Here is a 13,420-nt window from a genome sequence, read left to right as displayed (position 1 = left end):
GTATTAAATAAAATGCCAAAAAGGCTGGATACCCAAGAAAAACCGATTCCATAGTAACTGCAAAGTGCTTCCAAAAACTTTTTGCGTTGCCATAGCTCAGTAACAAAGGAGTTTCGACCCAATGTTTGTGGCCAGAAAATGCTTAAAATTGTCTCCCCTACGACATCTAGAAGTATTGCAGATTCCTCCTGAAACACCCTGTATATCGCGTATGCACTCTCGTGAAGTGAGGGCGCTGCGAATCCCATCGGCGCGCCGCGGCGTGTCTTTCCCCTCGTGACGGACCGCTGCGTGACTCTCGACGCCTTTCGCGAGACTGATCACGAGTCGGCGTGGCGTAACCTCTAGAGCGCTCGTCCTTTTCTGTATTCATTATTTATTTCCATTATTCATCTCCCCCATTTCCAGGCATCCTTCGCCCTATCGCATGTCTTCATCACGCGGCCGTGAATTGATAGGAGAAGGCATGCTGAAGGCTGGTTCACCTAAGGGTTATAAGGAAAACTGGAAGATGCTGGAGTAGAGGTTGTATTTTTTGATCTCCGATTGGTTTGGATATTTCATGTATTTGATCGAAGGAGGGTATTTTTTTATATTAAAAGGGGAAAACTTTCGGATGAAGTAGACGTGCAATATGTGAGCACCAAGAGAGATGGCTAGCTTCCATTAGAATATCCCTTAAACAGTAAATTTACCCTGTCGTTGGTGTATTTCTGGCTTAAATAAAAATACACCAATGGATGAAGTTCGCCATGAAGAAATATTTGACTTAGCCGGGATTCGAACCCGAATCTCCCGGTCAGGTGTGTTAGCCAGGTACACCACAAAGCCGATTTCTTAGAGCGAACTTCGGGATGGGTTTTACCGGACAAGATGTTGTTCCTGCACTGCTTAAATATAGACCGTTTGTGAATGATTCTACTGATGAATGGGCGCATGCGGAGCATGAGAAGAAACTAATAGTCGTGAAAATCGGATTACATGAACGCGACGTGAATGGCAACTACGCATTCAATTTTTATAACACTAGGAATTCATGATAAATTCTTTATATAATAAATGTCTCCTGAGGAAAATTAATTAAAACATAGTAATTCCACGAAAAATAATTATTTTTAACTCCTTCTTTGTGATATTTTTGTTGTAGGAAAAGAATTATTACAGCTCTGCAACGCTGATATCGTCTTTATTATTTTCAATGGAGAAAAAACCAATTGGCAGTCCAAATGAAAGTGTGGCTCGTTTATTTCGGCAATTAACAATGCGTTATGTATTCAGTTCTGCACATTTTCAATGCGATTCGTCACCAAAAAACATCGATGCCTTTATTTTTTATGAGATGTGTTGCTTTGGGCTGGGCGTTTCATCAGATTGACGCTCTCACTCAGACCGAAAAGGAAGAAGAGGCGAGGAAGGAAGGAAGAGAAAGGGAAAGAGGGAGGAGGGAAGAGAGAGAGAGAGAAAAGGGGAGATGAGCAAAGTTGGAGCTCAGCGATCCATTCCACCCGGCTGAGTCACATTCCTGAAAAACGCCGGCTTTTCCTTTTTTCCCTCTCCATATCCTTTTTTTATTATCATTTTCTCTTTTTATCCCTCTGCCGACCCACTCCCACCGCCTCCCTTCATCATAGCCGCACCACCGCTCGCGCGCCACCCAGGTCGACCTTCGGCAGCGGAGAGGCATTTGATGTCGCCACCCTACTACTTCCCCCATCCACCCCACACTCACACTCACAGACACCGACACACCACAGCGGCAGTCATTTCAGAGGCGCGCGGCGAGGTGTAGTTCGGAGGGACGCGGAGAGATGGCGGGGCTCGTTCCGCTGACGCCACCTCCATCTCGCGTCGTCCGTCCGCACTACTCGTCCGCCCGGCTGGGTCGGTCGGACCGCATTCAATTAAGGTGTGAGCCTTGAGGGAGGGGTGGGGGTTCTGCGGGCAAAGGGGAGAGGGTGACATTCAGTCTTCGCGCGTCAATTGGGGGCGCGTGTGATGGACTGGGGTCGTGGGATACCGTGCAGGAGTAGGGCTCTCCTTCACTCAAACCCCTCTTCTCTCCAAGAGCTTCTGCTAGCTCCTCCAGGCTTTTAAATAATTATTCTCACTCGAATTGTAGGTTGGAGGATCGGGTTGGGGTGGTGGCTAGAGGGTTGGCCTCACACCTTGTGGAGCCAGGTTTAAATCCCGGCGAAGGAGGAGATTTTTCATAAATGCCCGAACCCTACGCAATCGTTTCAGGCTTGACTTGGAAAAAATGCGGTAAGTAGTATATCCACGATAGAATATAAATTACTAGTGGAAATCAACATTTGTAGTTTATATTTCATGATAGAAGCCTGAATCCTACTTGAGTGCCGTTTGGAGAATATCTCAAGTACGCTTTGTGCGTTAGATGAGACGTTAAGTCTTTGTGTCCGTCGTTGTAGGAGTTAGAGGAGCCGTATGTCTATCCTGGCTTCTCGATACCCTTCCCTCATGCAGCGAATGATCTCATCGGTCGGTCACCTCCTTCAAATAACATATCATACGGACTGGTATGACTGCTTCATGAGTGTGTAAATAAAGACTTTCATGTGATGAGTACCTGCAGTGGGGAGTACACTGACGGTGTTGGAAAATTCGGAAAGATTATGTTCAGATAAGTTCATAGAAGTAGGTCCTCCTATATCACTGATAAGTGGTATTAAACTTTTGAAATGGATTTCGGCACGTTTGAAGCGGAGTAGAGAGACTTGATTCCACTATCTGACATCGTTTGATAGGAAAATTTTTTTACCACATGCCTCTCTCTCGGAACAAACCTATCTGTGATTTCAGCGCCCTTCCATGTGCTCATGTGTTTCATACGAACAAAATAGTTATAGTTATGGCTCCACTCAAAGATACCAAGTGTTTTAAAAACCAAGAAACGAGAAATCTCGAAATCTAACCTAACTCTTAACACATTTTCAATACTGAATAATTCCTAGAAACTCAAGGAAAAGTATATAAACCACCTTAAATTATCTCGGCAAAATTTCATAACTATTGACGGTGATAACTCGGCTCCATAATGCCATCTAAAGACCAATCATTGTATCTTCATGAAGTAGCCCCTTTTTACTGCTTTTATTAGGAACAGTTGCTGAGAGAGCTCTTGGTCGCAAATTTCATTTTTGGCTAATTTTCTTTACCGATCTTGTTTCACAATTTCTCAACATAATAGAGGAATAAACTTTAATATAATACTCAATTTTTCAGTTAATTTCTATGTACTATGAAGACTGCATTTATTCAAGCATGTGTTCACAGGGTGTAGTTGAGACGTTTATGGGTATTAGTAAATGATATTTTACTTACAGTTTTTCATGTCTTTTCAATGATATGGAAATTGGTAACATATCCAATTCGCCCGATCTTCAGCTTCAAATTGTATTGATAATAACCCAATGAATTCAACCGTAATTAATTTGGCTCCAATCTTAATCATTGTCTCAAAACATGGAGATTCAATATTAATTAGCGTAGCTATCGATAGCTCTTGAAATTAGCATATGAGTTATGGAAATTGGATTTCAATTGAAAGTCGTTTCTTTATTTCCTTGATAATTAATATTGTATGCGTTTGAAGCGTGAAATCACTTGTTATCGTAATGTAATATCCTAGGATGCTTAAAGCCTCCTGTATACATAACCTTAATTTTTCCTGGTGTACATGATAGTACTAATCAACGTATGCTTTTCTCCTTTGCAGGCAAACAAGCCACTCATGGAGAAAAGAAGGAGGGCGAGAATAAACCAGTCGCTGGCAGTTCTCAAGACACTTATCTTAGACTCAGCTCGTCTTGAGGTGAGTGAGAGCAAAGTGAGTCAACTTTTTACTCTCTAGTATGTAAAAGGGTTATTTAAAATCTGTTCGGGATAAGAGAGTCATTTTAAATGTGCCAGTCTCTCGATGACGTTAATCTCCATGTAAGTTATTCTAAATTGTTTGATTTTTTCAAACTTATGTTTTAATTGAGCATCCAGTAGTCTCTTTAATAATCAAACGTACATCGCTTTGCCTTAATAAATATCATTAGTAAAGTTACATCCTGGTTGTGTACCCATGGTATGGGGAAGAAATATTTTCTCAAGTTATCACGAATGTTTCACAACACAACGCTTGGGAGTTATAAGAATAATTTTACTACAGTACAGAATTCTGTTTAGGACTAATCATTAATATAACATACTATTATGGGTAATAATGGAAGCTTAGCTTATAATAACCTTATATTTTAATTTCAAAGAGTTTTTAGATATTCAATCAATTTAAAGTTTTCTTTTTAGCTGCCTGAGCTGGTACATTCGGTGTACACTGTACTGTATAGTTCAAATATGTTACTATAAACGAATCATTACATCTGTTGTATCATTATATCAACTGTAAAATAATGATTTTAATGCAAAACATATTATGATTAAGAATCTTTTAGTATATTATCTTGTTCTCAATGGTATTTTTTTAACACTGGCATATTTCTTCTTTTTGACTAATATATGATGTAAAATGAAAATTGAATCAGAAAAAGATAGTATTCATTTGTAACCGTAATGTCTCTTATCCGTAGCCTCCTGGTATCTTAATTCTAGGGGCTAATTTGAGAATTTTTTTCTGAATGAATTTTTCTGATTGCTTACAGAACACCAAGCACTCGAAGTTGGAAAAGGCGGACATCTTAGAGCTGACCGTTCGTCACCTGCAGAGGCAGCGATCCTTGGGGCCCATCGCCCCAGTATCCTCTGATGCCCCGCCATCCTCTCCTCCGACCGGAGCCCCGGCCCCTGAACAGCACGAATCACCGGTCGCGGCCGCCCAGCTCCTGGCACGCTACCGAGCCGGCTTCTCCGAGTGCGCCCGTGAGGTGGCCCGCTTCCTCGACTCCTTCTGCGTTCAGCGACCGGCGCGACCCCGACCGAGACCCAGGCGCTGCCCTGCCAGGAGGGGCGCGAAAGCCGGAGAAGGAAGCTCTCCCGAAGACGAGGAGGTCGAAGAAGACCCTTCGTCCAACGAGGTGGAGCTGAGGAACGGTCAGGATGCCTACTACCAGCTATCCTCCCTCAAGCACCGACTCCTGGGACACCTCAACGCATGCGTCGCGGACCTCGACTCTGCCCGCGGGATGCCCGCACCGCCTCCCCAGAAGCAGCAAGGCCCGAACGCGGCGACGGTCAGGCCCGTTCCGGCACGGGACATCAACCGGAGGATAGGCCCGGGTTTCCCGGGTGATGAGAACAACAACAAGGCCACGGCTGAGATGATGATGGCCCTGATGATGAGCGGGGCCAGGCCGCCGCCTCCTCCCAACTTCTCCGGCACTTCACCCCCGGCCTGCACGCCTTCTTCGACCTCCTCCTCGCTTTCCCCGGCCCCTTCGCCATACTCCGCGAGCCCCAGCCCGATTCCGGGAGGTGCCCAGGGCCCGCTACTCCCGCCGGCGGCCGCCGCAGCCGCTGCCGCCGCTTCCTCCTTAATGTCCGTCCTGCAGCTGATCCCGTCGAGGCTCCCGGACGGGCAAGTGGTGTTCCTGTTGCCCAGTCACTACGTGCACCTAGCCGCGGCCGCGGCTGGTGGTCGGGGCGGTTCCGGAGAAGGCTCGTCTTCGGCGTCCCCTCCGCCTCTGGTCGGAGCAGGGGCTCTGCCCACACCCTGTTCCTCGGCGGCGGTGAGCCCAGATGGGTCCTGGGCGGAAGCCGGGGTCAGGGTGAAAGAGGAGGCGATGGATGAGGAGGAAGAGGGGGTGGAGACAGTTGGGGGTGGTGGAGGCGTGGTTGTGACCAGACCCCCAACGGCAGAGCAGGCCTTTGACGAGGAGCCTCTGGACTGCTCGAGGAAGAAAGTGAAGGAAGAGAGGTTGGAAGATGTTGACGATGATGGGGTCAGAATGGAGGAGGACGAGGAGGTGATAGTTGGTCCCGCTGACGAGGCGGGTGTGTCCGGTAAGGTCTGCCAGGATTACCCATCCGCTTCGGAGGCATGTAGGGATGAACTGGTGCACCAAGGGGTCTCTGCAGAGAGGGTCGAGGATGATGAGGATGTCGAGGAAGGTGGTGGAGATCCAACGATGGACAAGGACGGCTGCGTGTGGAGGCCTTGGTGAAGGCGTCAACCCGCGGTGGAGGAGACTTTGTGGGACATTTCGGTCCGTCGTCAGGACCACGCGTGAATCTCATTGCCCCATTTAAAAAGTTTCCCAACTTCGCCCCGGGACCGCATCCAACACCATGAACGTTTTTTCCTCATGTCCTTCCTATATGGAGGATGAAATCAATGTTAGTGTCGAACAGTGCTGTCGTGCCATTTCTTGCTACGGTTAGTTCAAAGAGACGTATGACTCCCTCGGACGGGTAATACGCCGGAATTCTTCCAGTGAGAGTGATGAAGCAGAAAATTGTCCCATAAACCTATGATATTCGGTATCGTTCACTGGGTAGAGTGGCTACCCGAAAAAAAGACGTCTACATTTATTTTTCGGGTATTCCAAAGAGTTGGTGCTCAACTAATTCACATCCTTCTGCAAACTGTTTACAGGACTTTGTTGAGTTAATTGTTTTTTATGCTAATTTACCGTACAAAAGAGCAGTAAAAAACCATGGTGATACACAAATTATGCAGTTGTGATTTGATCCGTGTCATTTTTTCAGTAACAAATGATCTTTCCGCAAAACTTGGCGGGGATTTTTCGCATTCGTGATTTCACTGACTATATTCTCACGGAGATTCAGCTGGAAGTGCAACTGGGAAGTGAAAATAAGATATAGTGAATGGGTCGCCTCGGAATCTGTGATTGTCTGATGTTGTTTGAATCTGTATGAGCGTATGTGTTTGAATCTCCGATGTAGACAAAGGCTATTGAAACAAATGCCAGGATGTGCCGTGGCAATCTAGATGAGCCCAACAATGCAATACAAAGCTATTTTTAATGGTTTAAATGTTATTATGTACATATAAAATGAGAAAAATAGTATGCATTCACATTTCTGAACCTCAAAAAATGTTTTACGGCATTTTTGGGATACCATTACTAAATATTGTTTGTTGAATGTGTAATGAACATTTATCCTAAGTGAATTTTTTAAAATATTTCGCGAAAGTAAAAATAAAAAAAGAACAAAAATACATGATGGATGGCATTTCCGAGAAAGACTGTATGTATATTGAATTCTAGTCAAAATGTTGCCCCAAGCTCACCTATTGTTATAGTTAGTGGTGACTTTCAGGGGTACAACATCCGAGAATAATCATTTATACGATGGATAGGTGGGATAATATAAATGGATTGTCGTTTATATTTATCAAAAAATGTCGAAGCAGAAAGCCAAATAAAAATATATGTGTATTTTATCATTTTAGACCCTCCATTTCTGAATGCAATGGTATTAAACTTCTTTTCCCCAATGCCCAATGGAACAATTCGCCGAAGTTGGTGACTGGAGTGAAAAAAAGCTGTAAAATATTTTTTTCCAACCTCATCGGAAATGTGAATACACTAATAAAATTCGGATTTGCTGTTCATTTCTCTGACAGAAGTCTCATTTGCTTCAAGTCATGTTGCCTTTGGTTGATGACTATTAACAAGCTAATGTGTTGCCACACGAAAGAGCCATTTCAAACATTCACTGTTTCAATGTGTATAAATGTATTTTATATGTATTCGCGGTTTCATCGACGCCACAGTCACTTAGTAAGGTTTGAATCTAAAAACACCACTGATTTTTATGAACATCAATGTTGTCTCTACTTAGGAAAAGTCGTAAGGGTAGTGCTAAATCGTTTTAAAGGTTTAAAGTTATTCGTAAACTCATCAAGTAACCACAATGTTGTGCGTCAAAACTGGAGAAAATTTAGTGTAAGGAGTCTCATGTGATACCTCCTTTGAGTAATCGTTTGTCGTGGGTTATTTTACCCCCATTACTCTGGAGAGTTGCCAAAAAGCGAAAATTTCTTCGGTAGATAAGAGTGAGTAACGGGGAGTATAATTAGTGAACGGAAAAACTTCGGTTTTATCTAAATTGCTTGTGAAAATTCAAGAGAAAATTTTAGAATGGATTCCAATTACTCGGCTGGCCGTTGATAATTAATTATATTTAAAAAAACATTATTCTTATTTAAAATTTCTTCAGCTCAGTAATATTTTTTGCATCGCCTCTCCTCAAAATTAATTTTTACTAAAGGTGAGAAATATTCGCATACCGATCTCATTAGCTGGCATCAATTAAAAAGAGGGTAAAATTCAGTTTTTCTTGGTTATGATCTAACTCTTTTGAGCAGCTGAAAATATTTCTTATAACGATACAAATAATGTGTACCCATATGGGTAGCTTTGGTGTTCATATCCCTAATGTCCGTAAACTGGTACTGAACCGCTTACATTTATTGGCGAAAAGTTCTTCGTTTGCGTTTTGGGATTGCTTTATAAAAGTAACTATTCCACGGGCCTTCTAACCACCTACATTACTTTGCCCATAAGTCTGAGTTGTTCGTAACTTAGTTAATTTTCCTCTTTATGAACCATATTTAATTCTACATTATTCTCTTTTTTCTTAGCACCCCGCATGTCCTTAGATGGTAATTTATTTCAGCCTCCTCTCTTTACATTTACAATTTAATGCGTTACCCAATACTAATGCCCTAGTTACTCCATACATTAAAGCGTACGAGTTTATCTGCAAACGAATGAACGCAAAAACGCATCGCCTATGCTATACACTTATACGATGCAAAGACATAATACAGTGTCTAATCTAATTTGGTTTCTTACATGTTCCATTCCGGTCATCCAAAATCGCACTTGCATTCAATCATCAACTGGTTCATGGGCGTACCCTGCGGAAGGCAGGAGGGGGCAGCTGCCCCCCTAGAAGCGAAAACAAATTTAGTTCAAAGCGAAATTTTTGAGCAAATTCTCTTTTGAAGAAACATGATATAAGAATAAGACAGGGAACTAAAATAAAATCATTCTTGATCCAAGCAAATAATAATAATTATTTTAAAAACTTACAAATCGTTGTCATAATTTTCTTAAAATTTTCGTTCCACTAGCCTTTTCTGTGCGAAAATGTTACAACTTGCACGACCACGACTTGTCCTTGCTTTGATCCTAGGTACGCCCTTGAACTGGTACGTGTTAATGTGTCGAGTAACCAGGTCTCAAGTCTGAGCTCAATCACGACCTCGTTATAGTAATTGATATCACATTCCAGAGTTTCACTCTGATTCAATTGAGAAAGGCTATGAAGCTTACCTAAGAGATATTCAAGTTTTCGAGAAATTTAAAGTATACTCTTCAAGGTTTATTGCACCATTACACGAAGTTTAGCCGTATTTCGGTGTCAAAAATATTTACATCAATTTTCTCATAGAGTAATAATGTTTGGCGTCGTCGACAACATCGCTATTGAATAGAATATAGGATATCGCTGGTTTCATGATCTCGGTACCTATGTGTCTCTTTTATTACGCAATACGTTTGCCCTCAAAATTAGTATTTTTGTAATTAACGCCCGGTAATATTGTAACGGACCTCAAACGTCTTCATGGACGATAATTCACCAGCTTCTTGAATGAAACTGAATGTCGCTAGTGGTGTACCTTTAGGGTTTTAAAACAAAAAGTGAATTTTTCGGGTAGCGGTCGTCAGGAACACCAAACTTATATCCATATTCAATGGAAGGAATAATTTTTTTACGAATCTAACTGGTTTACAAATCAATCGAAATTGTTTTCGATGTAAGGCAGTGAATTTGAAACAACTTATTCAAAGTGTTAAGTGGCTTAACAGTCTCCGAACTCCAAAAACAATCCCTCCAGATGAAAAGAAGAAAAATGTAATGAGAAAAGATTTTCACATTCAATTTGAACGCTACTGTTGAACACACAATATGCTCTAGATGTCTCTGTGACGTCATGAAATACAATTCCGTCTGAGGCTGTCCCGAGTTGGTTCTCTGTCACTTTAGACCGCGAACGGTTTTCAAAGGATATTCAGTGGTACCGTGATGGATGTTCAACTTTATAAAGCTATAAATTTAATCGAAGGTGACTCTTTTTTCTGTGTTGTAAACTTGTTCTGTACATAGTCCTGAAAAGGAAACCATTGAGTCTTAGCGCGGTCATGTTCCGCGCGATTCCTAGGCTTATATTGTTATGTTGAGCAGCGATTCCATGCATGTACTGTGAATATTTTACCAAGGTGTAACAGTGATAATAAACACATTGTATTTTCATAGCGGTATTGAAATATTTAATTTATTTTCCCAAATTCCATTTGCGTATATCTTCCTTGGTGACCATTAATAATTCAATCGAATTATATATCTATGTATTATCTATATATTATAGTGGCATTTTCTCAGTAATTTCATTAATATTGTTATCATACAAAGATTTCTTGTGGCTTCTAATAGTTCTCTGCTTTGAGTAAATTTACAAATAACTCTGTATTAAAATAAAGACGCCATATCGACAAAGTTGGCGCCTTAAATGGCACCATATCGTCATTGCTTAAATACTATATTTTTATGACTCATTCTTTTGATACTTGAGTTTTCCTTTACTTTTTGGTATCCCAACATGTATAACTTGTACAGGAAATACTTTAAATTTCATATTTTAAAAATTAGAAATATGCCGACATTTTTACTGAGCAGTGAAATCACGATGAAATCCCAGGTACGGCTGCGACCTCGGAATTCAAAACAAGTGCTCGTCGCACATCAAATAAAAATAAAAGTTTACCGCCATGTGTTAAACTATTCGATATTTAATACAAAATTTGAGTGAAAATTATGTTCGAAATTCAATTCCTTTTCTATGAAGGTAATTCTTAGACCAACCCTTCGGGGCAATGTTTGCGCTTTTTCATGTGACCAATCTGAGTTTGCCCAAATGACAGGATTTGCTTGCTGTGAACTCAAAAAGTAGTTTTACTTTATCGCATTTGCTATATATAGGCGAAGCCATATCATTCTTTTGTCGAAATACGTATACTCAGTTTTATTTCAACATTTTGTTATTCTATGGCCGACATTGCCAAAATAACCTGAATTAATATTATGGCAATTTCCAAATACAATTACCGGAAAATAAAGAATGAGAAACATTATTTCATGGCTAACAGGGAGTGAAATACAATTTGAGGACGTATTTTTAAGTTTTCATACTTGGATCCACGATTATTTAATAACCAAGGACATGCAGCATCACAATATTCGCTAAATACCTCATCGTTTTTCCCAAGAAAGTTTTCCAAAGCCTCCCCTATTTTATTCATGAAATGGTGCTACCGATATTTAAAGTAAATTTTGTAACATCAACCACCTTTCAACAAACCTTTAGGTCTCAGTTTCATTCTTTGCATTAATTAGGAGAGGATTATACTGAAGTCTTCCGCGTCTAGTATCAGCGTCCATCTTCCGGGTATACATCGCGTCGGTTGACTTATAGTGACAACCGTTTTGTCCCCTGTCATTGAGACGTCCTCAGGCTGAGTGCATATTTCCAAGAACTTTGGAATAAAATTAAATTTACCGTTATAACATGTCGACAAAAATGTCGGCATAACTCTAGTTATTTAAATATATAATTCAAAGTATTACCTAGGCAAATCATGCATTTTGGGATACGATAACGTAAAGTCTAAACAAAGTATTAAGAGAGGGAGTCATGAAAATGCAGTACGAGTTTCTCCGATTGACCGAACCTCTCTCCTTCGGTATACACGTGGATGGGAGAGGTGGAAGGGCCTGGGCGAGTGGGAAGATGGGAGGAGGGTGAAGGGTACCTTGAGGAACGTGAGGGAAAGGGTTTCGACCACTGGGATGTGAGGAGGGATAAGGACATTAAGGTGGAGGAGAGGAATTTGGGGCCGAGACAAAAAAAAAAGAGCCGAAGGAAGAGGTCGGAGATGGATGCGGAAGCAAGGACATTTTGTGGAAAGGCAGGAGGGGGATGGTTCGGGGTGTTATTAAGGATGAGGAGGCGAATTAAGGGAAGGGTATAAGGAATGGGATTCAAGGGGACTCGGTGAGGCAGTTTGCGCCAGCGCTAACGACCTCATGGCCTTCCCCGTGCTACCCTCCTGTCCTCGTGCAACGATCCGAGGCAAGTGCACTGCATATCGTTCATCTTCATTCTCAATGAGGAATATATTGCCCAAAAGTTGACACTGTAACGTTCAGTGAGCACTGTTAAAATTATCAAAAATCATGCAGCCGTTATAGCCTTGGTTATAGCTCTGATTTTTAAAAGCTATTTCCACAAGATATAGCGTTGGAACCTATATTCATGATGATTAAATAATGTAGCATTTCAAACCTGTGAAAAAAATTACCACTATTTGATTTTTCGGCGAACAGCAACAGTGGAGCAGCAAAGATAGCTTGCAGAGCTCCATAAATTAAGTATGTAACTTTTACTTATTGGTATTACGAATATTTACTTAAAACAATGGTGATATACTTGCGTATGGACACAATAAACTGTTCATTGGTAAGTTACTGCTGCAATGAGGGTTGGTGTGACATGATTTACTTTTAAGTATCGGTCGCGGCATCATTTCATGAATTGAATGGCGGGGGCTCTGAAAATCCACCTCTGAAAAAACGATGTGATAGGCGAATATTGAGCGGCTACATGGCCCTGGCTGTCTAATAAGCGTAGGTCTAAGTTCGCATCCGAGCGTGAGTGATCGGTTACAATATGGAAAATATCCAGAGAAGATAGAGATTTGATGAACGATAATGAAGCCCCAGGAGGTACGATATGAAGCCAATGGCATACTCTTGCAAGAAAAGTGAAGGGAGATGCGGAAGTATGAATTGGGGCAAAGTGTTTACGTATCCACTAAAGAATCCATATTGTTCTCTGTAAGCAAAAATATGAAACAATTATTTATTATTCATGGAGGCAGTGTGCCTGGCATGTCTAAGACTTTTACAAATATCCTTTCATCAAATCGAAAAGTAGTCATTCCAATGTTTACCTTTAGTAAAAACAGGAATTCTAAGTGCGGGGTCCAGCAAAAACATTTTCTTTATCCACTTTAAAATAGATTTATCATTTGAAAAAATTATGTCTCAAGCAAACTGCACCAAAATATTTCTCGCATAAAGTTATCACGAGTAGATGTCTCTTTTTATACTGATACCCTTACAAATTCATTTTTGTTCCATGGCTGAAGATCTATTTTCCAAGCCCAGAGTAAAAAATGGCAAATTAATGTGTTTAGCAAACTAATGTTTTCACAAATTAATACTCAATAGCACAGATTGAATTATTTTCTAATTCTGTCAGATTGGTTTTTTTCTTTATGCTCAATTCGCCTATTTTTTTAATAGGTATATGTACAGAGTTCCCTCACTTCTTTCACATGAATATCAGGACAATGGGATTGTT

General features: G+C 41.2%; 1 protein-coding gene across 2 annotated transcripts in view; it reads left to right on the top strand.

Moving 5' to 3' along the window:
• LOC124163572 overlaps positions 1-10,259 on the top strand; it is a 172,798-nt gene extending 162,539 nt beyond the window's left edge. Inside the window, exons 2-3 of one of the 2 annotated variants that reach the window (XM_046540561.1) lie at positions 3,737-3,832; positions 4,668-10,259. In XM_046540561.1, the coding sequence (XP_046396517.1) occupies positions 3,737-3,832; positions 4,668-6,125 (1,554 nt within the window). In that variant the 3' untranslated portion in view covers positions 6,126-10,259. Of the gene's footprint in view, positions 1-3,736; positions 3,848-4,667 lie in introns of both variants that reach the window. The other variant, XM_046540560.1, reaches the window with a different exon arrangement.
• Positions 10,260-13,420: the final 3,161 nt, after the last annotated feature.

Source organism: Ischnura elegans, chromosome 8 (assembly GCF_921293095.1).
Source record: "Ischnura elegans chromosome 8, ioIscEleg1.1, whole genome shotgun sequence".
Lineage (NCBI taxonomy): Eukaryota > Metazoa > Arthropoda > Insecta > Odonata > Coenagrionidae > Ischnura > Ischnura elegans.
This window is presented reverse-complemented; position numbering and strand designations above follow the sequence as displayed.